Source organism: Macaca fascicularis, chromosome 9 (assembly GCF_037993035.2).
Source record: "Macaca fascicularis isolate 582-1 chromosome 9, T2T-MFA8v1.1".
Taxonomy (NCBI): Eukaryota; Metazoa; Chordata; class Mammalia; order Primates; family Cercopithecidae; genus Macaca; species Macaca fascicularis.
Genome location: NC_088383.1, coordinates 75,859,602 through 75,885,472, shown reverse-complemented (window position 1 = coordinate 75,885,472; position 25,871 = coordinate 75,859,602). Strand labels below are relative to the sequence as shown.

The window sequence follows — 25,871 nt, the reverse complement described above, 5'->3', positions numbered from 1 at the left end:
CGGGGAAGTGGGCATGGCTGTGTACTGGCCCTGGCCCCTGAACACTGGATTCCTGTGGGGTTGGGGTAAGCATTGCACTCGCGGGTGAACAAGAGAGGCTGTGGGTGTTGGGATCCTCTTGTGAGCAGAATGGGGTCATGCTCAGGCCCCAGCAAGTATTTGCAGCTTTGGCCGCTGTTCTGGTACCTTCTCCTCAGTCTCAAACCCAAGAGCTCTGGGCAGGGTTCTAGGATCTTTGCCTCCAGCTTCTTGTCTTTGAGCCTCAGCTTCCTGGTCTGGAGAGTGAGCACCATTGCTCTTCTTGCCAGGGCTGGGGGGAAGCTCCAAGTGCTTTGTAAACTGTGAAGCTCGGGTTCCACCCCACCCGCTGCCTGCCTTGGGCCAGGTCCTGACCCTTCCTGCGGCTGCAGTCGGCTGCTGTGGGTCCCAGGCTCAGTGCTCTCCCCACAGCGGGAGGACGATCTGGTCTCCCTGGACGCACTCAGCACTGTCAGAGAGATGGATGTGGCCAACTTCCGGCGGGTGCCCCGCATGCCCATCTACGGCACAGCCCAGCCCAGCGCCAAGGTGACCTCTCCTAGGGGCCTGGGTCCCCCAGTGGGGTTGAGGAGGGAGGGCTGAGGGCTCACTGCCGGCCCTCCCGTGCCCAGGCCCTGGGGAGCATCCTGGCCTACCTGACAGACGCCAAGAGGAGGCTGCGGAAGGTCGTCTGGGTGAGCCTGAGGGAGGAGGCCGTGTTGGAGTGTGACGGGCACACCCACAGCCTGCAGCGGCCTGGGCCCCCTGTGACTCCTGACCAGCTGGAGGTGAGGCCCCCTGCCCTCTAGGCACCCCTTCCTCCGAGGCTTCTGGGGAGTGGCCTGGGAGGGTCTTCAGAAGGTCCCACGCTCCTGTATACAGATGGAGAATCTGAGGCCCCGGGAGGAGCAGTGTCAGGGAGTAGCCAACTCAGGATTCCCACTAAAGTGCTCTGGTAACCTGCCTGGCTTTGGGGGTGGTTGTGACCCCTGAGGCTTGGAAGGTCAGGGATGGGACTGGAAGCCAGGGCCAGCCTAGAGCCTGCCCCAGTGGCCTGTGTGCTCCCTCCTGCCCTTCTCCAGACCCTGGAGGCCCAGCTGAAGGCCCATCTAAGTGAGCCTTCCCCGGGCAAGGAGGGTCCCCCGACCCACAGGTTCCAGACCTGCCTCACCACGCAGGAGGTCTTCAGCCAGCACCGCAGGACCTGCCCCGGCCTCACCTACCACCGCATCCCCATGCCGGACTTCTGTGCTCCCCGAGAGGAGGTGAGGGTGATGCTCAGGCTGAGGCCTCTGGGGAAGGATGGGAGGCCTCCCTGCCTCCCCTCTGGCCTGGGCTCTGGGAGAATGAAATGGCCCCGGCTTCTCTATGGGGCCCAGGGATGGTCTCCTGGGGTTTTTCCGATTTGGCCCAAGTGTTTTATTCACATCCCTTCCAAGCTTTGTGTGTGTGTGTACCTGTGTTTATTATGTGTTGTAGGGGGTGTGTGTGTGTATTGTGTTACACGTGTGTGTGTGATAGGTGTGTGTTAGCGGGGTGTGTATTCTGTTACATGTGTGCATATGTGTTATAAGGTGTGTGTACATGTGTTTATTATGTGTTGTAGGGTGTGTGTGTGTATTGTGTTACGTGTGTGTGTGATAGGTGTGTGTGTGTTAGCGGGGTGTGTATTCTGTTACGTGTGTGTATGTGTTATAAGGTGTGTGTACATGTGTTATGTGTTGTAGGGTGTATGTGTGTGTATTGTGTTATGGGTGTATGTGTTATAGGTGTGTGTGTTATCAGGATGTGTGTATATTCTGTTACAGGTGTGTGTGTGTATTTGTTATAAGGGGTGTGTGTGTGTGTGTTGAGGGTGAGCATGTCCATGGTGTCCGTGGTGTGTGTGTCTCAGTTGGGGACTGTGTATGGAGTGTGTGGGTGGCGTGTGGAGTGTGGCTGTATGTGTGCATGTGTTTTTATGGAGTTTGTGATGTTTCCCTTGTCTGTGTTGGGGGCTGTGTGTGGAAAACCATCTTTAGGGGAGTGGTGTGGTGTGTGTGGTAGGGTTTGTGGAGGGATCGTTAGGAATGCTTGTGTGTGGCATCTGTAGGTCTGTGACTGTGGGTGTCTCTATAGTGTGTTTACGGGACGTGGATCCCTGTGTGGTGTTGTGTGTCTGGCGTGTGTTGTGGTGCGTGTGTTGTAGGTGGGTCGCTGTGTGCTGTGTGTTTCTGGCAATGGGGTCCGTTTCCTGCCTGAGCCCCTCCTGGCGCATCTCTCTGCGGCTCTCACTGCCTGCGGTCTGCTGCCCCCTAGTGGCCGTGTGCTGCCAGGCTTCTCTGAGGTCAGGCCCCCATCCTCATCGTGGGACCAGGGTTGGGTCCAGCTCAGGTGGGTGGCAGGGCCAGCGGTCCATGTGCAGCCCAGGGGCGCAGTACACAGGGGTGGCATACAGGTGCATGTCCTGCGTGGTGGAGGGCGGGCACCTTGAGCCCCAGGTGCGTACTGTGTTGGCTCACACGTCCTGTTCGGGTGCTTGGTGTGAGGGTGGTTACAGCTGCACAGGTGCAGCTGTTGACACGCACATAGTCTCATGCACTCCGGTGAGTTTTGTTTGTGTGTGCAAGCTTGGGGGCCTGAGAGTTTCTGGCCTGAGGACAGTGGCTGGGACTGCCATGTGGATGGGGCTGCCATGTGGACAGGGGGCCCCGTTGGGGTCTGCGCATCCAGGAGGCACCCGCTGACCCAGACCTTGCTCCCCCCACCCAGGACTTTGACCAGCTGCTGGAGACCCTATGGGCCTCCCTCTCCAAGGACCCAGGCACTGGCTTCGTGTTCAGCTGCCTCAGCGGCCAGGGCCGTACCACGACTGCGATGGTGGTGGCTGTCCTGGCGTTCTGGCACATCCAGGTATGTGTGGCCTCTCCAGGGAGATTAGAGATATGCCCAGAAGGGAGTGGACACTCAGGTCCCAGGCACACAGGTCCTGCAGGAGGGTGTGAGGGGCACAGATAGCCTGGTGTGGTCCCAGAGCCCCTTCCCTCAGTCTTGGGCAGCCCCCCAGTCCTCCCCAGCAAGGGGCTCCTGGCGTTGGGAGGGGGCTTCTGTCTCAGCAGCTGTCCTCCCTCAGGGCTTCCCCGACGTGGGTGAGGAGGAGCTCGTGAGTGTGCCTGATGCCAAGTTCACTAAGGGTGAATTTCAGGTGAGCATGCCCTGCGGGGTCCCTGGAGCACCTTGGAATGGGAGGAGGAGGAGGAGGACTCCTGCTCACAGGTCTAGGGGTCCTCAAAGCACGTCCCAATGCTGTCACCTCTGCCACCTCATCATATCAGTGCTTCCCTGTTCCCATTTTATAGATGAGCCCAGCAAGGCATGGGACAGCTTGGCTCTGGGGCCCTGGCAGATGGCTGGCCATGGAGATGTGGGCTGGACCCCTCCCTGCCTGGCCTTGCTGCTGGGCTGCTGTGTGCCTTGGGGAGGTCACTGGCCACCGTCTTGTCTGGGTAATGTTGATAACAACCTCTCAGCACCTTCAACCCAGCTGTGGTTGATGACCTTGTGTGGGTCACCAGCCTGCTCTGCTCTGCCTGTTCCCCTATTTCAGATTAGGGCACTGGATGGCCAGCTACAAACATTACAGATTTAGTCATCCATGTATTGTGCACCTGCCACATGCCACAGGCCATCTTCTCAGGCATTCCAAGAGTCATGGCAACGTCTCTCAGAGTTGACCCATGGCTGACCTGCAGCTGGCAACATAGTTGGCTCTTGTGTCACTGGCTACCTTCGCTACTTGCCCCTCCCCTGCCCTCGCCACAGTCCTGAGGCCCTGACTGCTGTGCAGCACCTCACACTTCCCAAGCTCTTGCAGCCTCTGGGCCTTTGCATATGCTGTGCCTTCTCCCTTCCTTCTTCTGGCTGATTCTCTGATTCTTTCCTTTTTCCTTTTCTTTTTGTGGTAAAATATGCATAACATAAAATGTACCATTTCAACCATTTTTAAATGTACAGTTTAGTGGCCTTAAGTACATTCACGTTGTTGTGCAACCATTACCACAACCCATCTAACTCTTTCATCTTGCAAAACAGAACTCTGCCCTCCTATTCAGTAATAATTCCCCATCCTCCCTCCCAGCAGCCCCTGTTCTACTTTCTGTCTCAATGGATGTAACTACTCTAGGAATCTTCTATGGGTGGAATCGTACAGTATTTGTGTTTTATGACTAGTTCATTTCACTGAGCGTGATGTTCTCAAGGTTTACCCACATTGTAGCATGTGTCAGAATTTCTTTCCTTTTAGAGGCTGAATAATATCCCATTGTATGGATAGACCACATTTTGTTTCTCCATTCCTCCATCAAAGGACACTATTTGCTTCCACCTTTTGGCTGTCATGAATGATACTGCTATGAAGTGCATTGTACACGTAGCTGAGTCCCTGCTTTCCGTTCTTTTGGGCATATACCCAGGAATGGAATTACTGGGTCCTATGGTAATTCTCTTTACTTTTTGGAGGAACCACCATGCTGTTTGCCACAGGATATGCACCATTTTACATTCCCTCCAGCAACGCACAAAGGTGCCAATATTTCCACATCCTCGCCAACACTCGATTTCTGTTTTTTCTTTTCTTTCTCTTCCTTTCTTTCTTCCTTTCTTTGTTTCTTTCTTGAGATGGGGCTTCACCATGTTGGCCAGGCTGGTCTCGAACTCCTGACCTCAGATGATCCACCTGCCTCAGCCTCCCAAAGTGCTGGGATTACAGGTGTGAGCCACCATGCCCAGCCAATTTTTTTTTTTTTTTTTTTTTTTGATAATAGCCATCCTGCTGGGTATGAAGTGGTATCTTGTGGCTTTGATTTGCATTTCTCTGATGATTAGTGATGTTCAATATCTTCTTATGTGTTTATTGGCCACTCATATATCTTCTTTGGAGAAATGTCTGTTCAAGTCCTTTGCCCATTTTTGAATTGGATTGTTGTTGAGTTTTGGTTCTTTGTATATTCTGGAAACTAATCTCTTATAAGAGAGGTGATGTGTAAATATGTTTTCTATTATGTGGGCTGACTTTTTACTCATTCATAGTGTCATCTGATGCACAAAAGTTCTTAATTTTGATGAAGTCCAGTTTGTCTGTTTTTTCTTTTGTTGCCTATGCCCTTGGTGCTGTATCCAAGAAATCACTGCCAACTCCAATGTCATGAAGCTTCTCCCCTGTGTTTTATCCTAAGACTTTTATAGTTTTAACTCTTAGGTTAAAATCCTAAGTTTTAGGATTTTTTTGGGGGGGGAGGATTCATTTTGAGTTAGTTTTTGTATATGGTGTGAGGTAAGGGTTGTCTAAGTTTATTCCTTTGCATGTGGATATCTGGTTTTTCCAGCACCATTAGTTTAAGAGTCTGTCTTTCCCCATTGAAAAGTCTTGGCACCCTTGTTGAAAGCCACTTGACCATATATATGAGGGTTTATTTTCCAGCAGAATTTAGTCTTCGCATTGGTCCTTCGAATGTGATGGTCAGGCCTCTGCTTCCTTACACCAGGCCCTGTGCTGGGAGCTGTATGTACTCCCCCTGTCTCCTTTCCCAGCCCCCAGGAGGTAGGTGCTTTTACTGCTCCCAGTTTGTAGATGAGAAAATGAGGCCTGGGGAGACAAGTTTATTACTCTAGGGCCACATCAGAGGTGGGGCTGGGGTATAAGCCAGGCTGTGAACCTCAGAGCCTGTGTTCCAAAGTTATATCATGTGACCTGAAGACACCCCTGTATACCCCATCCTCACCCACCCCCAGATAATCTAGACCAGCTTCCTTTGCAATTAGTTCAGCATTTGCTGAGCCAACAGTCTGTTGGGGAGAAGGGAATATTCAATAGAGCATGAAGAGGCCCAGAGCAGACACTGGTTTTAAGGGCCAAGAGTGCAGCTGAGGGAGCCTGAGAGGGCTTCATAGAGGAGGCAGCATTTGAGTGCCTTTGGGGAAGATTAGTGAGTATGCTTGGTGAGGAGAGGAGTGTGTAGAAAGATCAAGTGTGCAAAGGAGGGATTCTGGAAAGGACAGGAACAATGTAAGGCTGTGATTTGTCAGAAGGGAAGCAGGCAGGACTGAGGGGTGGGGGCCCGGATTGTGAAGGCCCTGGAGGGTTGCACTATGTGTTTGACCTTGACTGTGAGGCCAGCAGGGAGGCAGAGGAGGTTGTGATCAGACTCTCAGTCTGGGGGTCCCAGCAGGCAGTTGTGTGGTTTGGGGAGTGGAGGGAGAGGCAGGAGCTGAGTGAGGAGGGGCTGCAGGGTGAGCAGGAGCAGCCCAGTCCTCATTGGTAGGTCTTGTGGGCTCCTGGATGTGGGGTGAGGACGGCACCTAGGATGACCTCGAGTTTCTGGCTTTGCGGTCGTGATAGCTGTCGAGATGTGGAGTTCAGAGGAGGAACAGCTGCAGCAGAGGCCAGGAGTTGGGTCCCCTGTGAAAAGCTGCAGTCCTATCTGAGGTGGCCCCCAGGGGACACAGTTCCCTGCACCTTCCTGGGGACCTGCCTAGAGTCTGGGATTGGAGGTATGGACTGGGCAGCTCCCTCCTGCTCCCCTGGGCACAGCCTTAGCCAGATCTGCCACTAGTTCCTTCCAGACTATTCTTTTTTCTCCTCCCACTTGGCTGCAACTTCATGCCTGCTGGGGTGCCCAGCCCCAGGCCAGGACTCTCTGAGAAACACACGAGTTGGGGAAAGGCCTTTCCCTGTTCTTAAGTGGCAGCCAGAGAGAGAAGAGGGCGAGTTAGGTGTTCATTCATTCACTGGGCAGCTGTTGCTGGGGCATCGGGCAGGTGCCAGGTGCCACTCCAGGTGCTGGGAGAAAGCCCCTCACTTAGTGGGGAGCAGGCATGAAAGCAGAAGCAGATGAGCAGGTGGCTGTCGACCATAGGACAGGGCTCTGCGGGGACCTTGCAGAGTGGTGGGGTGGGTGGTGGGAGGGGTTATGGGTGAGGCTGGAGAAATAGGCTGGGACCGGGTGGTGCAGGGGGCCTTGTGGGCCCCAGTTTCTGTGCCGAGTGCAAGGAAGCCATGAAGAGATCAAAGCCTGGGAATTATACAAACATGGGTTCACATCTATACTTTTGTAAGACCTCTCTGGCCACCAGGGAGAGGGAGGGCTGGGAGGAGGTGGAGATGCTGGTCAGAGGGGTACTGATGTGGAGGCAAAGGGGGATGGAGGTCTGGATCAGGTGCCAGCTGTAGAGAGGTGCAGTGTAGACAGATTTGGAGGGGAACTCAGCACAGGATGGCTGAGAGGGCCTGGGGGGGAAGAGCCATAGAGTGACCTAAACAGGCTTCAGTTTTCCCTTGCAATAAAGGGCAGATTATATCATTTTTCTTTTTCTTTTTCTTTTTCTTATTACTCAGAGATGGGGTCTCACTATGTTGGCCAGGTCGGTCTTGAACTTCTGGCCTCAAGCGATCTCCCCACCTCGGCCTCCCAAAGTGCTGGGATTACAGGCATGAGCCACTGCACCTGGCCTGGGCGGGGGATAATATCAGATGAGTGGTGTCCAACTCTGAGTGTCTGCGCAGTACCTGGGGCTCCTGGAGGTTAGGAGGAGGGTGGGGAGGCTTCTCACACCCCCTCTTCACCCCTCCAGCCCTGGTATGTGACAGCTATCTGTTTTATAGATCAAAGTTCTGCATGAGGCCTCGTTTGAAGCAGGATTTCTACTGCTTAAAAAATAAGCACCTCGACCAGGCGTGGTGGCTCACGCCTGTAATTCTAGCACTTTGGGAGACTTAGGTGGGCGGATCACCTGAGGCCAGGAGTTCAAGACCAGCCTGGCCAACATTACGAAACCCTATCTCTACTAAAAATACAAAAATTAGCTGGGTGCAGTGGCAGGCACCTGTAATCGCAGCTATTCGGGAGGCTGAGGCGGGAGAATTGGTTGAACCCAGGAGGCAGAGGTTGCAGTGAGCCAAGATCTTGCCATTGCACTCCAGACTGGGTGACAGGGCGAGACTCCATCCCAAACAAAACAAAACAAAAATAAGCACCTTAGGTCAACTTAACATTCCATGGGTGCATTGGGGTGGTTTTTGTATCGTGTAATACAGAGCATACAAAATGGCAATTTGGAGTCACAGTCGTGCATTTAATATGTCTTGAACATCTTAAATCACTTTGGTTCCCATGTTTTTTTGTAGAATTATTTCCTAACGAAAACCACTTCTTGATTGTGGCTCTCCTGTGAGAAGTGGGTGCACGCTGTGATGTCTTTGGCTGTGGCAGTCCTGTTTTCCTAGTAACTCTGTTGATGTGCTCTGACACTGAAAATCTGTGTGGTGTGCAAGATACTAAGTTGTGGATTGGTAGGGCTTTTATGCCACAGCTTTTCAGAACTTGAAGATACTGGTACTTAATACTCTCTTAAGGAACAATTTACCTCCAAATTTTAGGCTGGAAAATTAATGGAATAACTTCCCAGCACTTTGGGAGGCTGGGGGCGTGGATTGCTTTAGCCCAGGAGTTTGAGATTAGCCTGGGCAACGTGGCAAAACCCCGTTTCTACTAAAAGTACAAAACATCAGCCATGTGTGGTGGCATGGGCCTGTAGTCCCAGCTACTCGGGGGGCTGGGGTGGGAGGATCACCTGAGTCCAGGAAGTTGAGGTTTCAGTAAGCCCTGATCACGCCACTGCACTCCTGCCTGGATGACAGAGTGAGACTCTTGTCTCCATAAAACAACAACAAAAAATGTCAATGGGATAACTAAAAAGGAATCATAATCCATACCTTTTTTAGATTTTCGGTACAAATTGCAATGTCTGTGTACTGATCCTCAACACAACCAATAAATCCCAATTGTGGAGGAAAAAGAAAAGCACCTGGGTAGCCTGGCCCCTGAGATGTCCAGGATCCCCCGTCCTCCCTCTGTCTGAGAACTGAGGAGCAGGGCTCTGTGGTCAGCACCTGGGCCTTAGAAATGGTGTGGCCTTTTGGTGAGGGTGCAAGCCTGGTGCTGGGGCTGTGGGTTCTCACCTGCCCCCACCAGCTTTCTGTCTGCTCACCCCCGTTCTCTGGCCCCAGGTAGTAATGAAGGTGGTGCAGCTGCTGCCCGATGGGCACCGTGTGAAGAAGGAGGTGGACGCGGCGCTGGACACCGTCAGTGAGACCATGACGCCCATGCACTACCACCTGCGGGAGATCATCATCTGCACCTACCGCCAGGTGAGCCCTCGCCCCACCCCAGCCACCCTTCCAGGTGTGCACGGCCCAGGGAGTGGCTGATGTGGCTTTGGGGTTGCTAGGGGCCCCTCCTTGGCTCCTGGTCACTTTTCCACCTTCTGGAAGTGGAAGTGATCCATGAAATGGACACATCCCCAGCCCCAACCCACTCATACCAGATTCTGGAGTGGTGGGGGGGATGCGTGCAGGGGCCACGTTCAAAGCATTCAACAACTGCTGCGGCCCTGGGACCAATCAAGGATGTGGCCGATCAGAGTGAACACCCAGGAGCCCTGTGGTGCCAGGCATTAACCCTCTAGTTTCTGAGTCCTGGCAGGGGGACCAGAGGTCCCGGACAGGAGTCAGGTCGTGGTGGGTGGGGACCCTTGGGGTCTTGAAGTGGCTGTTTCACAGCTAGCACGGAGGCCGTCATCTCGGGATGTAGGTATGTCTGTGCTGCCCTGGGTCTGGGGCTGGCTCCCAGATGGGGTGTTTTTTGGTCTGCTCAGTAAAAATTGTTTTTAAATAACTCATCACATTATAAAAATAAAGTTTTGGCCAGGCACGGTGTCTCATGCCTGTAATCCTAGCACTTTAGGAGGCCGAGGCAGGCAGATCACCTGAGGTCAGGAGTTGAAGACCAGACTGGCCAATGTGGTAAAACTCCATCTCTACTAAAATACAAAAATTAGCCGGGCGTGGTGGTGGGCACCTGTAGTCCCAGCTACTCGGGAGGGTGAGACAGGAGAATCGCTTGAACCCAGGAGGCGGAGGTTGCAGTGAGCGAAGATCGTGCCATTGCACTCCAGCCTGGGCAATAGTGAGACTCCTCAAAAAAAAAAAAAAGTTTCATAATAGTCCAGATTTCATGTAATAATCTGGATTTTCAGCCTATCTGGAAAGAATGTGCCCTTAAGCCTGCCTGAGTCCCCAGTACTCCCTGCTCTGTCACACTCAGCCCTACTGGCCCAGTCCCATGACCACAGGCTAATGTGGGCTCTGGAGTTTTCTTCCTGGGTCTCTGTGTGGAGTGCTCACTTCTGTTCCTCTCTGGCCCAGTGAATCTGATTGCCTTCTGGGACAGAGGCAGGTGCTGAGTGGGAGGGGCAGTGGTGCGAGCCAGCAGGTAGGGGGTGAGGACTCCATGGTGCTGAGAGGGGGCTGTATGTGCCAGCCATGTGTTCCCCACTGCTGGCCAGCAATTCTTAGAAATAGCTCTTGCCTGTGGCCCCTGCAGAGGGGGCCTGCCCCAAGCCAGCCCTATGCTCGGCTGCAGCTGTGCACACATTGGGGCAATGACTGATTGGGCCCAGCTTTTGCTCAGGGTCATGGATCAGGCCCTGATTGGGGCAAAGGGTGGATGCCTAGCTAGAAGGCAGGGTAAGGCATCTGGGGTCAACCTGGGCCCAAGATCAGAGGTCAACTGGGAGGGGAGTTTGGAGAGATTAAGAGGCTGCCAGGCCAGGGGAAGAGTGACTCACACCTGTAATCCCAGCACTTTGGGAGACGTAGGCAGGAGGATCACTTGAGGCCAGGAGTTTGAGACTTGCCTGGGCAACATAGCAAGACCTTGTCTCTACAAAAAAAAGAAAAAAAATTAGCTGGACATGTTGGCCTACGGTCCCAGCTACTTGGGAGGCTGAGGTGGGAGGACTTCTTGAGCCTGAGGAGTCGAGGCTGCAGTGAGCTGTTGTCACTCCACTGCACTCCAGCCTGGGTGATGGAGAGAGACTGTCTCAAAAAAAAAAAAAAAAAAAAAAGGCTGTTAAATGTGGGGAGAGGAAGGTGGTTAAGGAGTTTCAGAAGATGGACTTTGGTGAATTTAGGAAGAACTATTTTCTTCAGGGCCATAGTTAGATTGGATCCTGAGTCTCCTTTTGAGTTACCTTTGGGTCCCTCTCACAATGGTCTTGTGGCAGCAATGAGCTAAGAAGCTGAGCTCCTCCCACTTTCAGAGGATGCTGAGAGGGTTGAGAATCGAAGCTTCCAGTTCAGTCTCCAGCTAGAGGCCCAATAGTTGAAAAAGGATGCCTGCTTCAGAGCATCTTAGACCCTCTATCCCATGCTGGCCAGGGTCTGTTAGCCCCTACCTCCCTGACTTCTGAAGCTGATAGGCCTCCCTTCCTCTCATCTCCGCAGCCCTGGAAGTCCATTGTGAGGCACCCAGAGGGTGGAGCAGGGAGCATGACAGGGCCTGAGCCCTGGGGAGAGAGGAGGGTTCCCCCAGAGCTGGCCTGGAGCAGTGTCCTCAGAGAGCCTGGGAAGGTGTGTCAGGTGGGAGGGGCTGCATGGCAAAGGCCAGGGGGCCGAAAGGTGCAAAACGAGTTTAGAGGCAGCAAAGGTGGTTTGGTGCACGCATCTGATGACATAGAAGTTGCTGGAGATGAGTTGGTGTGGGTGAGTTGGCACTCCTCCTTGGACATTGGAGAGGGAAAGGTGGTTGGGGCTGTGAGAGGTGATTGCTTTACTCTGTTGGCATTGGAGAAGGAAGGTGGGTGGGGTGTTAGAGGTGGTCACTCTGGCTGCCTTCTGAATGTGAAGTGTTTTTTAGTGAGGAGAGAGGAAGCAGAGCCAGCTGAGGATTCTTACCACTCCCACCAGGTCACCCACCCCCTTTCCAAAGGCCAGGTTGGTTGTGACCTCTGCGGTGGGAGGACGGGGATCCCTGAGCCCCAGGGCCCCTTGGAGGGCCCAGAGGCAAGATGTAGAGTCATTCCAGAATATGGCCACCAGGTGGCGCCAGTGACCTACCTGGCCAAATTCTTCGAGGCACTGAAGAGCCGAGGGACTGAGACACCCTCTGGTTCAGGGGCTTGCACCCCGCATGTCCAACAGATCTGAGAGCTTTAAACCATGCTGTGGCAGAGCTCCACTCCTAGAGAGTCTGATTTAGTTGGTGGGGATGTCTTGGCCAGGGCACGGGGCTTGTTTTTGAAGTCTCCCAGGTGATTCCAGTGCACAGCCAAGGCTGAGAGCCACATATTCTAAGCAGCGGCCCCCAGCTTTAGTGGACTTCAGAATCACCTGGTGGGCTTGTTAAAATGCAGACTGCTGGGCCCCACTCTGGAGCTTCTGATTCTGGAGGTCTGGAGGTCTAACACACTCCCAGATGATACTGATGCTGGCAGGGAGCACACTGGGGGACCTGCCATCCCCCCACAATCTCCGTTACAGCAGCTTTATTGACATACAATTCACGATGTATATAATTCACGTGCCATGCAATTCACTTATTTATGGTGCATGAGTCCGTGGTTTTTAGTACATTCACAGAGTTGTGCATCCAGCACCACATCAAGTTTAGAACATTTTTCATCACCCTGAAAAGAAACCTCACACCCACTAGCAGTCGCTTCCCTTCCCCCACCCTCTGGCAGCCACTGATCTTTCTGCCGCTATGGATTTGCATGGTCTGGCCATTTCATATAAATGGAATCATACACTCTGTCGTCCTTTGTGTCTGGCTTCTTTCACTTAGCATAATGTTTGAAGGTTTATCTGTGTTGTAGCATGTATTCTTCGTTTTCAGGGCTGAATAATATTCTGTTGTATAGACATATCCCATTATGTCTGTCTGTTCATCAGCTGATAGGCATTTGGCTTGTTGTAGAACTTTTTGGCTATTATGAATAATGTTGCTGTGAGGATTCATGTACAAGTTTTTGTGTGAACGTATGTTTTCATTTCTCTTGATTATATACCTAGGAGTGGAATTGCTGGATCATATGGTCATTCTGTGTTAAACCTTTTCAGGTTAACCACCATGAATTGGTGACTGAGTGGGGATAAGAGGCAACGGTCTTCACTCCCAGCCCACGTTCCTCCCCAGACCATGTTGTCCTTGACCCAAGGATCTCATCCATGTTGCCCCAGTGGGCTGCTGGGAGGTTGTGGAGGCTCAAGAAAGGCAGCGGCCCCGACCACCCCTTCCCTCTAATGGTGACTTCTGGAAATTGGCAGTCAGGTCTCCCCTGCAGTATCAGCTATCCTTCTGGTTTCAAACCCAGAAGTCCCCAGGTGGCCTCCAGCAGGGTCTGTGCTTCTCTGCTCAGAGCAGGCCGGGTGCTGTGTGTGCAGGGGGTGCCATCAGTCTGGTCAGATCCCCCACAGTCTCTGGATGTAAATGAACCTGAGCTCAGGCTTGGGCAGGGCTTTATCCCCTCCACTGGCTTAATTTGCCTGGGAATGTTCTAGGTTCGGTCCACATTTGGCCCATCTGAAGTTTTCCAAAGTCCCGAGAGTCCACTTGGGATCCTGAAATTCAACAGCATGTGTCTACTTGGCTTCCTGCCCCTCACTCCCCAGAGCCCCCAAATGGTGAATTTCTTTTTCCTGGCCCCCTGCCAGCTTCAGCAGTCAGCTTATACGTTAATAATAAGCAGTTAAGAACACAGCTCCTGTGTTATGGCATTTGTGCTTCTTCAGCAATAAAGCTATTCCAGGGCCCTCAGTTGGGAACAGTGGAAGAATTTGGAGGTCAATATCCTTTTGTGGATCAGAGAGGAGGGCTCAGAATGTGCATGAATCTTCATTTGCACCCTGAGGTTGCACAGCAGGAATAAGGACAGTAAGTACCAAAAGCTTAGATGGCCCAGGGAGAACAAAGAGTCTCCCAGAATCCTGATAGCGATGATTTTACTTTTGCCCTTTTCTTTCTGGGCTTCATGCACTTGCCTGCAGCCTGTCTGGAAGCTGTGATTGTGGCAGGCCCATGGGACGTCTCTGGCCGCTCACCTAGGCTGTGTTTGTGCATTTCAGCATGTGCCCAGCCAGCATGTGCCGCCTCAGTGCTGGGCCCTGTGCGGACACTGGGCGGGGGCCAGTGATGAAAGGTGCGCAGAGCTGACGTTCTAGTAGGGCAGAGAAAGGCAAAATTAAGCAACAGCTCTGGCTCCTGGGCGTTTTGTTGTGTTTGCCGAGGAGCCCTTACATCATCACATTCTGTGTTCACATACCACGCAGTGAGTGGAAGTGCCGTTGCCCACGCTGTTCCTGTGCATAGCATGTGTGGCCGGCCCTTCACGTTCTTTCCTGTCATCTTCTAGGATGGGGCTGATGTGGACCTCGTAGCGCGTGTGGCTCTTCCGTCGTGTGGATTATTTCTGTAAGGCTGATACTTAGAAGTAGAATTATTGAATGAGTCAAAACGTACGAACTTACATTTTTAAGTATTTTGGAATGTTTCAAACAGAAAATTTCAAAGCAGAGAGTATAATTTCCTCAGCCCTCGTGTGCCCACCTCCCAGCTGCAGTAAGTACCCATCTCAGCCAGTCTTATTTCATCTCAAGCCCTCTGAGCTCTGCACTGAATTATTTTAAAGCACATCCCAGTCCTCACGCTACTTCTTCTGTGCATATTTCAGTGCGTACCTCTAAAGAAGGGGGATCTTTTAAAGAAGGTAATCACACCGCCATTATTGCCTCTTAAACAATGGACAGTCGCTACTTACCAGCAAATATCTGGTCAATGTTTAGATGTTTCCACTAATCTCACAGGCCTTCTGCAGCTGGATCAGGATCCAAACAAGATCCACATGTTGCATTTGATTGACGTGGCCCTAAGTCTCTTTTAATCTCAACAGTTCTCCTTTCCCCCTCTGAAATATATTTGTGAGGTGAACTGGTTGTCTTCCTGGGCTTCCTGGAGGTAATTTTGCTAGTTGCACCCCTAGGTTTAAGTTGGCCTGTGCTTCCTGGAAATGGTTCGCGTCCAAGGCTTCACGAGATTCCGGCTCATTGTGGCCAGAATGGTTACTGGGGGTGCCATATGCTGCTGTTGGGGCTGGAAGGTCCTGTCGTCTCTCCTGTTATGACTGGCTTCTGGGCATCGCCAACTTGCAGAATGGTGATCTGCTGGCTCTCTCATTCCATCTACGTTAATTAACTGCAATACTTCCAGAATGAGAGACTTCCCCTCAGGTGTGGTGGGGACAGACAGGCAGGTTCCGTGCTTGCTGTTTCCTTTGATTTCCCTGTCTCCAGTGGATGGGTTGGTTTGGGAGATGCTTGTCTAAAAATGAGGCAAAGATGTTGGCTTCAGCAAGACCTAATGTTCCTCCAGATTTGGATGTGGTTGGAGTCTGTGAGGAGGGTCTGGATGACTGGAGTGAGAGCCGGCAGGGAGAGGGATGGGGTAGAGGCTCATGCGGAGGGACGGGGAGTCACTAGAGACCCAGTGCCGGCCACACATGTCCTGATATCTCCTTGACCAACTTGGAACTAGTCCGAGAGGTGCCCATGCTGGGCTGATAGACATTTTCACGACCACAGTCCTCACTTTGCCTGTGTGTGATAAAGGGCGTACTAATGTTGGTTCCGGTTTTACATTTGAGGAGGGAGGCGCTGAGCTTGCCCCAAGAATATGCTGCTGGCAGATTTAGGAGGGGGGCAAGACCCAGCCCCTGACTCCCACATTGGGCCTCTCCGCCATGCCATATGGCCTCCCAAGTGGGAGGAGGCACCATTTCATCTCTTCTTGCCCACCTTGAGCCCTGCTGCAGGGAAACAGAACTGGAAGCCATGGTCCTTGCCCTTGAGGAAGCCGCAGACTGAGCAGGAGAAGGACGAGGAAAAGAACACATCCCAGACACAGGTTGTGGGTGCAGCTGGGAGGTGGTGGAGCTGAGCCTAGGCACATATTTTCCACTGGGACAGACCTTCCCTGAGGGAACAGCCTCGACCCTTCTCTCTGCCTATGCCTGTCTCAAGCAGCCCGACTTCAGGGGCTGCAGCCTATGGCAATGCCCCTCTGTTCTCCAGTGTGTGCAAGATTGAGTCAAGGCTCGGATGCCCCGTGCATGTGAAGGGACCAGATGCTTGGGGCATTTTAAAAACTGCCTCAAGGCTGTGCACTCTGGCTCATGCCTGTAATCCCAGCACTTCGGCAGGCCAAGGTGGGAGGGTCACCTGAGGTCAGGAGTTCAAGACCGGTCTGGCCAACATGGTGAAACCCTGTCTCTACAAAAATACAAAAATTAGCTGAACGTGGTGGCACACCTGTAATCCCAGCTACTTGGGAGGCTGAGGCAGGAGAATCACTCGAACCCTGGAGGCAGAGGTTGCAGTGAGCTGAGATCATGCTGCTGCACTCTAGCCTGGGTCACAGAGTGAGACTCCATCTCAAAACAAACAAACAAACAAACAAACTGCCTCAAAAGGGAAAAAGAAAGAAAATCCATTGAACTAAGCCACTTCCGGCGCTTTGGATGGAAGTGAGAATGCCGGGCCCTGGCTGAGGAGAATCCAACATGGCCGCCAGCCCAGGGCGGTGACACCCTCGGCTCACCTCGTTGTTTCCTTGTGGGCTTGGAAAGGGAAAATATTTATGACAAAAACCAAAGTCAGAGCGCCTGGAGGAGGCCCTGCTAGAATCATTAATGCCAGCGGCACTTTTCCTGGGCTTTGGCTGGTGACGTTAATTCTTAGTGTTTGGTGTTTAAAACAGCCTGTGTCTCCTGTTTTCCCTTGGGAAGAGTTTGAAGAACAGCTGAGGTGAAGGGAGCCACACAGGGAGAAGGCAACGTCGTCTGGTCTCAAAGCGGGATTTATTGTATAAAGACTGTAGTGCTTTAACTTTGAGCAGTGCTTTTTGAGCGTCCCCTCCTCTCCCCTCCCCTCCCCTCCCCTCCCCTCGCCTCCCCTCGCCTCCCCTCCCCTCGCCTCCCCTCCCCTCGCCTCCCCTCCCCTCGTCTCCCCTTCTCTTGTCTCCCCTCCCCTCGCCTCCCCTCCCCTTTCTTTGAGACGGAGTCTTGCTGTGTTGTCCAGACAAGTGCAGTGGCACAACGTTGGCTCACTGCAATCTGTGCCTCCCAGGTTCAAGTGATTTTCCTGCCTTAGTCTCCCAAGTAGCTAGGATTACAGGCACCTGCCACCACCACTCCCAGCTAATTTTTGTCTTTTTACTAGAGATGGGGTTTTGCCATGTTGCCCAGGCTGGTCTCAAACTCCTGGACTCAAGTGATCCACCCACCTTGGCCTCCCACAGTGCTGGGATTACAGGTGTGAGCCACTGCACCTGGTTGCTATTTGAGTTTTCTAAGAACTCACCTTTTGTCTTTTGTGGTCCTCAGACAGATGGTGAGACCAGGACAAATTTTATTAGACGCATTTGACTGAGAAGAAACTGAGGCCTAATGAAGTTTTGTGATTGGCTGGAGGCTGGACCAGAACCTGGCTCCCAACTCCTCGACTTGCTGTGGCAGCCACAACCCGGGGGCAATCTTGCGATGGCAGAGAAGGGAAGGGTTGGAAGGGAAGCTGCCAGCCACTACTGTGTGACTGCCTGGGTTGGTGCAGAGTTGTCTCTGCGACCAAAGGAGCTGCCAGGAAGTCAGAGAGACCAGCTCTGTGTCCCAAGGGCTGAAGTCATTTCTTAAGAAAAATAAAAGGCCAGAGAGCTCTGGCTCTGAGCCCCAGGCAGGGTCTCTCTCAGCCTCTTGAAAACCCTGGCTGTTGGCCGGGCGCGGTGGCTCCCACCTCTAATCTCAGCACTTTGGGAGGCTGAGGTGGGCAGCTCACGAGGTCAGGAGATCGAGACCATCCTGGCTAACACGGTGAAACCCCGTCTCTACTAAAAATCCAAAAAAAATCAATTAGCCGGGCGTGGTGGCGGGCGCCTGTAGTCCCAGCTACTTGGGAGGCTGAGGCAGGAGAATGGCGTGAACCCGGGAGGCGGAGCTTGCAGTGAACCGAGATGGCGCCACTGCACTCCAGCCTGGGCGACAGAGTGAGACTCCGTCTCAAAAAAAAAAACCACCCTGGCTCCCTGGCTGCCAAAGTTGTTCCCCAGAGACGCGGTTCCAGTAGGTAATGTGTCTCGGGAGGAGGTCCGGAGCAACTTGGGCAGCCCTGCAGTGCTGTGAGCTGTCACATAAAATAGGACCCAAGCAAAGGCTGCTTCCTGGGCTCTTTCACACCCAGCCTAGAACGGCTTCCAGAACGGAGTGTGTGTGTGAGTGTGCATGTGAGTACACATGTGCTCTCGTGTGGTGTATGCATGTGTGGGACACATGTTCTCAGTAGCCAAGACCCCTCTCTCTCTCTCTCTTTGAGACAGGGTCTTGCTCTGTTGCCCAGGCTGGAGTGCAGTGGTGCAATCATAGTTCACTGTAGCCTCAACCTCCTGGGTTCAGGTGATTCTCCTGCCTCAGCCTCCTGAGTAGGTGGCACTACAGAGATGCACCACCACGCCTGGCTAATTTTTAAATTTTTTTGTAGAGACAGGGTCTTTGCTCTGGTGCCCACGCTGGCCTCAAACTGCTGGGCTGAAGTCATCCTCTTGCCTCAGCCTCCCAAAGTGCTGGGATTAAAGGTGTGAGCCACCATACCTGGCTGCCGAGACCGCTCATCTCTCTTCCTTCCCATTGTAGGGCAAGCTGATATTTCCATTCTCCAGGAGGACTTTCCTGTTTTATTCAACAACAGACATCCATTGAGCAGCTGTGGTTTCTAAGTGTGCACCACTGGGCTTAGAATTGTTGGTGGGCTTGGGAGGGGTTTAATCTCAACTCCAGCCTCACCGCCTCCCTCACCCCCTGGGTAATCCCCAGAGACCCTGTCTCAGTGCCTGCCTCTCCCATTGTCCCGATTGTGGTTGTTACCAGAGATCCCTGTTTCTGCTGCAAGGTCCACTTCTGAAATCTTGACTCCAGCACCCTGCCTGGCACAAGTAGGGGCTCCACAAATGTCTTTCTAGTGAGTGGATGGAGGGAAGGTTGAGTAAATCATTGCATAAATAAATAGGAAAGCCTGACTGCACTTTCATTATTTAACCCTTTTGGTACTTTGTCCACATTGTTGGTCTTCCAGGACGGGGCATTCTTCTGCAGCAAGCTAAAGAGCCCTGGGTCAGGGGTTGGAAGCCCTGGCTCTGCCAGTAACTCCCTGTGGAACCTTGGGCAAGTCACTTTGGCCGCCTGGACCCCTGTTTTTCCATCTGTCACCTGGAATTGTTACCCTTGTTCTGCGTGCTTTGAGGGATGGTGGTGAAGACCAGTCTGGGGCCCACGGGAGGTGGGATGGGGTGTGTGGGGTGTGCAGGGTGGCTGGGCTGCCAGGCAGGCTCCGTGGGCTACATGCGGGCACAGTGGGCCTCTTGAGGAACGAGACTGTGTCCTCTCAGTGTTAAATCTCTGTGCCTGGCCTAGAGGTGCTGCTGAACAGCGTCTGTTGAACTCATGGCATGCAGAGTGGCCCACGGCACCAGGTCAAGTCCCTTCACACTTTGAAATTACTTAACAAAATATGATGTCACCTTTGGAAAATGGGTTACCCGTATGGATTGAGGGCGATTTTCTCCCTTCCAGAGGTTAGGTACTTCCTGTGCTGGGGTCCCACCGCTGGGCTGGCCTGAGGATGCAGTTTGCAGGGACTCGGTGGAGACCCACCACACACAGTGGCTGCTGCTGCACTTGGGAAGAGGGTGGGCTCCCGGCCCTGGAACCTGCCCTTCAGCCACTGGCCGTCTTCGGGGACTGTCACTTGCCTCCCCAGCCTGGGCCCCACCTCAGCTGGAGGCAGAGGTCACCAGGCCAGGTTTCTTTCTTTTGAGTCGGTGAGCGAGGGGATACCAAGGAGGCTTTAGGCTTCAGTAATGGCAGGGGGTGGCAGGGTGGGGAGAGTTGCTCTCTGGCTGGCTTGATGAAGACCCTGAGCCTGGCCTTGTTGGCTCTTCCTCTTTTTTTTTTTCTTTTCTTTTTTTTTTTTTTTTTAGAGACAGACTCTCGCTCTGTCACCTAGGCTGGAGTGCAGTGGCGCAGTCATGGCTCACTGACTGTAACCTTGACCTCTTGGGCTCAAGCCATCCTCCCTCCTGAGCTCCCAGGCCTGAGTGGCTGGGGCTACAGGTGCGTGCCACCACACCTGCCTCTTTTTTGTTATTCTTTTGGTAGAGATGGTTTCCTTCTGTTGCCTGGGTTGTTGGCTCTTCTTATTTCTCCTCTGGGGCTGTCTTCTCCTGAGCCTCAGCTGCGTCCAGGTCTTCAAGTGTGTGGCCTCCCCGGTGGACCTGAGGCCTGGGTTCCTGCTTGGGCTCTATTGCCTACTCTTCATGTGACCCTGGCAGGTCATTTCACCTCTTTGACCTCAGCCTCCCTTTCTGAAAGGCAAAGGGGTTGGCATAGGCAACCGAGGTGTCCTGTGAAGCTGGGATGAATGAAAATGCAAGATGCACATGATTGTCATTCATTGATTTGACAAACAGTTATTACACACCTACCAACTGCACTGCGCTAGGTGCTGGAGATGCCATACAAACAAAGGGCAAAAGCCCCCGCCCTCATGTAGTCTGTACTCTAGTGAGGGAGACCTGTGGCAGGCAGCACACACATCAGGGCTGTGGTCTGTTGGACAGCGCGGTGTCCATTGGGAGAAGCGGAGCCTCTAAGTGTCACAGGTTGTAACTATCTGAGGCTGGTATTACATGGTTTTTTGTTTAGCAAAGGTTTAGCAAAGAAGAATTTGCTTACTAAAGAAGGTAAAGGGCTGGTTGCGGTGTTTAAAAAAAAAAAAAAAGTAAAGGCACGTTTTTAGAGAAAGTATGTAAAAGGTAAAGAAAGGCAGATTTTTAGAGAAAGTATGGAAACACGTTGCAAGGGTGCAGTGGGCAAGTTAGCAAGAGAGAAGCTGGTTGCAAGGAGACAGAAGCTGGCGGGGAATTTTTTTTTTTTTTTTTTTTTTTTTTTTTTTTTTTTTTTTGAGACAGAATCTTCCTCTGTCACCCAGGCTGGAGTGCAGTGGCGTAATCTCCGCTCACTGCAGGCTTCGCCTCCCGGGTTCACGCCATTCTCCTGCCTCAGCCTCCCAAGTAGCTGGGACTACAGGCGTCCGCCACCATGCCCGGCTAATTTTTTGTATTTTTAGTAGAGACGGGGTTTCACCGTGTTAGCCAGGATGGTCTCGATCTCCTGACCTCGTGATTCACCCGCCTCGGCCTCGCAGAGTGCTGGGATTACAGGTGTGAGCCACCGCACCTGGCCAGGCTGGGGATTTTTTAGGACAGCGCTTGTGCTGTTTGCTGAAGAGAGCTTTGTGCAGTACTGATAATGCCGAAGTTGCAGTGAGCTAAGTTGCATTTTTCTATCAGCCGAGGGTCTGGTGATAGCTGGACACTGGAAGATTGTGTCATTTGCGTAGGAGGGCCGTGTCCTGGACCATGAAGAAAGGCAGATTTGGAGCTTATCTGCTTTCTCTGTTTGCTTTTTCCTGGTCCTGCCAGCCTGACTCCTTTCCCTAATTAGGACTCCACAGTTAGGAGGTGCCGACGGGGCGGTATGAGGGCTTGCAGTTTTAAATAAGTAGGGTGGTTAGGCAGGGACTCCATGGGAAGGTGGCGTTGAACAGACCTGAAGGAGGAGCCGTGCTGGCGTCTGGGGGAAGAACAGTCCAGGCAGAGGGTGTGGCTTGTGTGCGGTCCCCGAGGTGGGAGCTGCCTGTGTGTTTGAGGAGCAGAGCGAGGGAACGGGAGGGCAGGAGAGGAGGTCAGAGGTTATGGGGACAGGAGGCAGACTGTAGGGCCTTTTCTGGGATTGCTGGGACTTTGGCTTCTACTCTTGAGTGCAAAGGAAGAAGTTGCAGGGTTTTGGGCAGAGCCACCCACTTACTGTTTGTAGTCACTTAGGTGCTATGTTGTAAATAGACAGCAGGGGGCAGGAGAGGTGGCAGAGGACCAGCCAGGGGCTGTCGCTGAGCAGAGGGTATCTGGGACCAGGGTGGTGAGAGGTGGTCAGCCTCTGGAGGTGTTTTGAAGTGGAGCCAGTGGGGTTTACTGATTGGCCGTGGGGTTGAGAAGGGCGAAGTGAAGGAGGAGTCCCGGGTTCTGGCCTGTGTACCTGGGAGGATGGAGTTGCCACGGAGATGGGCAGGCTTATGGGCGCAGCAGATTTGGGGTGCACTCAGGAGGTTCACTGGGGCATGCTTTGTGGGTTTGGGCTGCCTGACCCTTATCCATGTGAGGCACTTGAGCCGCTGACATGTCCCAGTCTGCAATCCTCAGAGTCTGTCTAGGATCTGGATTCAAGATGGTACTAGAAGCCATGAGCCAGCACAAGAGGGGCCTGGGGAGGAGTGCTCAGTGAGCGCCTGCTGCATACCAGGTTCTGTGCAGACCCCCAGTGCGGTGGGGAGAAGGGGGTGGGGTAAACCTGGTTATGGGCTGGTGCCCGCCCCGGGTTTATGGTTGTTTTGAGACAGCCCCTGCCTTGATGAAGCAATTAGAATCTCTCAAGGTGGAATTTAGCGCAACTTTTAATTGAAAGGTTTGGCCTGAGGGCAGAGGAGACTGAGAAGGGCAGGGCTGTTGGGCTAAAAGGCTTGGAGCAGGCGGCTTCACTTTGGGAGAGTGGGGGGCTTATCATAGGCCTGGAGGAAACCCAGCCAGGCAGGAGGAACAGTGTGGGTGAAGGTACAGAGACAAGGGTGAGCAGGGAGTGGTGGGCTTGACTGTGGCCAAGCAGGGGAGGGTGGTAGGAAGAGCTGGGTCTTGGGGTTCATCTCCCAGCTCAGAACTCTGAGTTTGGGCAGGATGCCTACTGTTTGAAGGGTTAATTAAGCATGTGCTAAAACAAACAAACAAAAAACAACCTTGCTGAGCCTCATCTGCAAAATAGGATGGTCTCGCCTCCTTCACAGGGTTGCTAGGAGAATGTGTTAAGGTCTAATCCTCAGGTCAGGATGTGACATGCTTGACCCGCAGGTGGCACTCAGTAGACCCCAACGCTCGTGCTCTGCTTGTGTGGTAGCCTGGGGAGGCTCCCCAGCCCTGCCTCAGTGGGCCTTTCCCTGGTGGCTCGGCAAATAGCAGAGCTTCATGAGAGCCCCCGCTGGCAACGCTGGGCTACCTCGATGCCAGGTGGGCTGGAGGTTTGAGAGGCCCGAAGTACCCAGTGGCCCAGCCACCTTTCCTGGCCCTCTTCTATTTTAGGGCTCAGTCCAATGGGTGAGGAAGCCTCGTCCGGCTCCACCACAGCTAATGACAGCCTGGCCTGCCAGGCCGTTTATAAACAACTCCACTATTTTTATCGACAGGAGGTGGCTGACCCATCCTCCTCCCCAGGCAGTGGTGCTAACATGGGACGGTGTTAAGGAAACCAGGGCCTTGACAGGAAGATGGGCGTGTGTCTCAAATCACAGACCTGTGATCCAGCAAGACGTGCCCTCGAAACCTTCTGGGGGCGGGGGTCAGGCGTCACCTGTACACAATGGTCTGAATTCGGAGATAATTCTGCCTTTGCCAGTAGAGCTCAGAAGGAGCCACTCCACCTCTCACCCCAGAGAATCTTCCTCAGACCTAATCCTTACCCGTGTCTCTTGCAACAGGCATCCCCATGGCTGTGGGAGTGGATGGTGCTGGTGTGGTCATGTCCATGGCACAGAGCCAGAGCTGAGGGCGTTTCACGCCCATAGCACATTGCCTCTGAGCTCTTTAATTGAAAGTAGTTTAGAATGGCTCTTGCCCAGTGGAACTGTGGGTGATTTCCTTTCCTTCCTTCTAAGAAAATGTTTTGAAGTAGGCTCTAGGCTTTGGGATGGAGCTTGGGGAAGGATAGAAGCAGCCTAAGGGGGGCCGGGCGCGGTGGCTCACACCTGTAATCCCAGCACTTTGGGAGGCCGAGGCGGGCGGATCACAAGGTCAGGAGATCGAGACCATCCTGGCTAACACGGTGAAACCCCGTCTCTACTAAAAATACAAAAAATTAGCTGGGCGCGGTGGCGGGCGCCTGTAGTCCTAGCTACTCAGGAGGCTGAGGCAGGAGAATGGCGTGAACCTGGGAGGCGGAACTTTCAGTGAGCCGAAATTGCGCCACTGCACTCCAGCCTGGGGCACAGAGCGAGACTCCGTCTCAAAAAAAAAAAAAAAAAAAAAAAAAAAGCAGCCTAAGGGGTGGGGTGGAGAGCAGCCAGTTGCATTGTGGTGCAGACCGTCCATCCTTGCAGATAGGCAGGGTCGCATTGTATTGGCTGTGGTTTATATTTAGGTAAAATCTTTTTTGTTGTTCACTCCTCAGTCTCTAAACAAATCCTGCCCCCAGTGGCCCCATCCCTTCTGCGGCAGCCACAGGCCATTCCCATCCTCAGATCCCCAGAAGCCCTCACTGGCCTCTGTCTGCAGGGCCAGGCCTTGGCTTGGCCTCCATACCCACTCCAGGCCTGGCCTCTCACCTTCACCCCTCTCTTACCGCCATGAGCTCTTCCCCCTCTGCCCACCCTGGGAGGGGGTACTCTGGGGACTCATCTCATTCTTGGGCCCCCTTCCTGCCTTTCATGCCCTCCCCCTCTCAAGACACCGTTCCACCTCCTCTGTAGACCTCACCCACCCTGGATGTCCCCTCCTCCTTGAGCCCCGCTCTCCCCTTTCTGTCATCCTGGAATGCAGCTGTTCTGGCTGCTTTGAAATGATTTCCATCCCCTCCGGGCACGGAGGGCAGGGCTTGTGAGTAGTTCATCTTTGCATCCCCAGTTTGTGGCTGGGTGATAGGCACGGTGTAGCGGCCCCTCCCTGCTGGATGGATGAGTGGATTAGTGAGCTTTCTGTGGTGCACAGGTGCCTTCTTATCCCTCACTTTGCTGAGAAATCCTACCTCCACAAACCTGGGGCCTGTGACTTTAAATGGCAGAACCAGGACCTGAACCCAGCTTATGGGACTCACGTCTCCCAGGGAGTCACAGTGCTGGCTCTAGTCCCCTCGCCCCTCTTGGGCACAGCCCACTGTCCACCTTTCACCCCTGCCCCCATCTCCAGGGCCCCAGAGCTCCTTCTGGGTGGATGGGTGGGCAGGCTTTGCAAGTTACCGTCCACTCTGCGACCCTGGAGGCAAAGACAGCAGAGGCCGTGGAGGTAGAAGTGGGAGGTTGGGGACCACAGGCCCTGCTCAGGCTACTCCAGCTCTGATTCTTGGGACTGTGGGCCATGCCACGTCTGAGGCCGCAGAGCCCACCCCAGGGCTGAGGAGGAGATGCATGTAGTCTGACGTCGTGTTCCTGTGCGGAAGGGCTTCCAGCTGCAGCCCAGCTGTGAGGCGAACAGCCCTTTCCGGCTCCCAGAGGCTGGGTCTTTCTGTGTCCTCGCACAGATGTTCCTGGTGCCCGAGGGATGACCCCTGTGCCACGTCCTTTTCCTGGAGCAGGGAGAGCTGCTGTGGGTCTGGGGGGTGGGTGTGAGACGAGGTATGGCCTTCACTCTCCAAACTCCACTTCCATAGCATGCAGGGGAGGGTGCTGGGTGGGTGACATGTCTGTGAGGGGTGGAAGGAGCAGGGTGGGCAGGGTGCCCTGTAGGAGAACCCGGCTGTGCATGTCTTGGGTCTTATCCCTGGCCTGTGGCCTGTCCCCTGACCCCCCACATTGTGGAGAACCTAGAAAGGACTCTCTTTTAAGTTCCCTTCCTCCTGAGCACAAATCTCCCATACGTCTTCTGTTAACGGGTCACTTATACTCTCAAGCCTTCGATGGCTCCCCAGTACTGAAGCCATAGTGTGCAACCCTGGCTATAGAGAGTCACCCCGAGGGCTTTTGACAACCCCGATGCCCAGGCCACACCTTGCTAAGATTCTCATTGGATTGTTCTAGGTGGGGCCCAGACATCTGCATTTTAAAGTTGCTCATGTTTCTCATGGACAGCAAGGTTGTGAACCGCTGACCTGGGGATAAACTTTCTAGGTGACACAGGTGGCTTCCA

The 25,871-nt window shown here is 53.3% G+C and overlaps 1 protein-coding gene across 31 annotated transcripts in view; it reads left to right on the top strand.

Moving 5' to 3' along the window:
- PALD1 (phosphatase domain containing paladin 1) overlaps positions 1-25,871 on the top strand; it is a 142,023-nt gene that overhangs the window by 79,197 nt on the left and 36,955 nt on the right. For 16 of the 31 annotated variants that reach the window (XR_012417842.1, XR_012417840.1, XR_012417839.1 and 13 more), the window contains 6 exons: positions 451-567; positions 651-806; positions 1,101-1,283; positions 2,770-2,910; positions 3,131-3,202; positions 9,062-9,202. Coding sequence is in view for 25 of the 31 variants with exons in the window: in XM_065520952.2 (XP_065377024.1) it covers positions 451-567; positions 651-806; positions 1,101-1,283; positions 2,770-2,910; positions 3,131-3,202; positions 9,062-9,202 (810 nt within the window). In the remaining 6 variants the exon portion in view is untranslated. Of the gene's footprint in view, positions 1-450; positions 568-650; positions 807-1,100; positions 1,284-2,769; positions 2,911-3,130; positions 3,203-9,061; positions 9,203-12,952; positions 13,004-17,268; positions 17,586-18,567; positions 18,951-25,871 lie in introns of those variants that run through there. The other 15 variants (XM_074001903.1, XM_074001901.1, XM_074001900.1 and 12 more) reach the window with 6 other exon arrangements.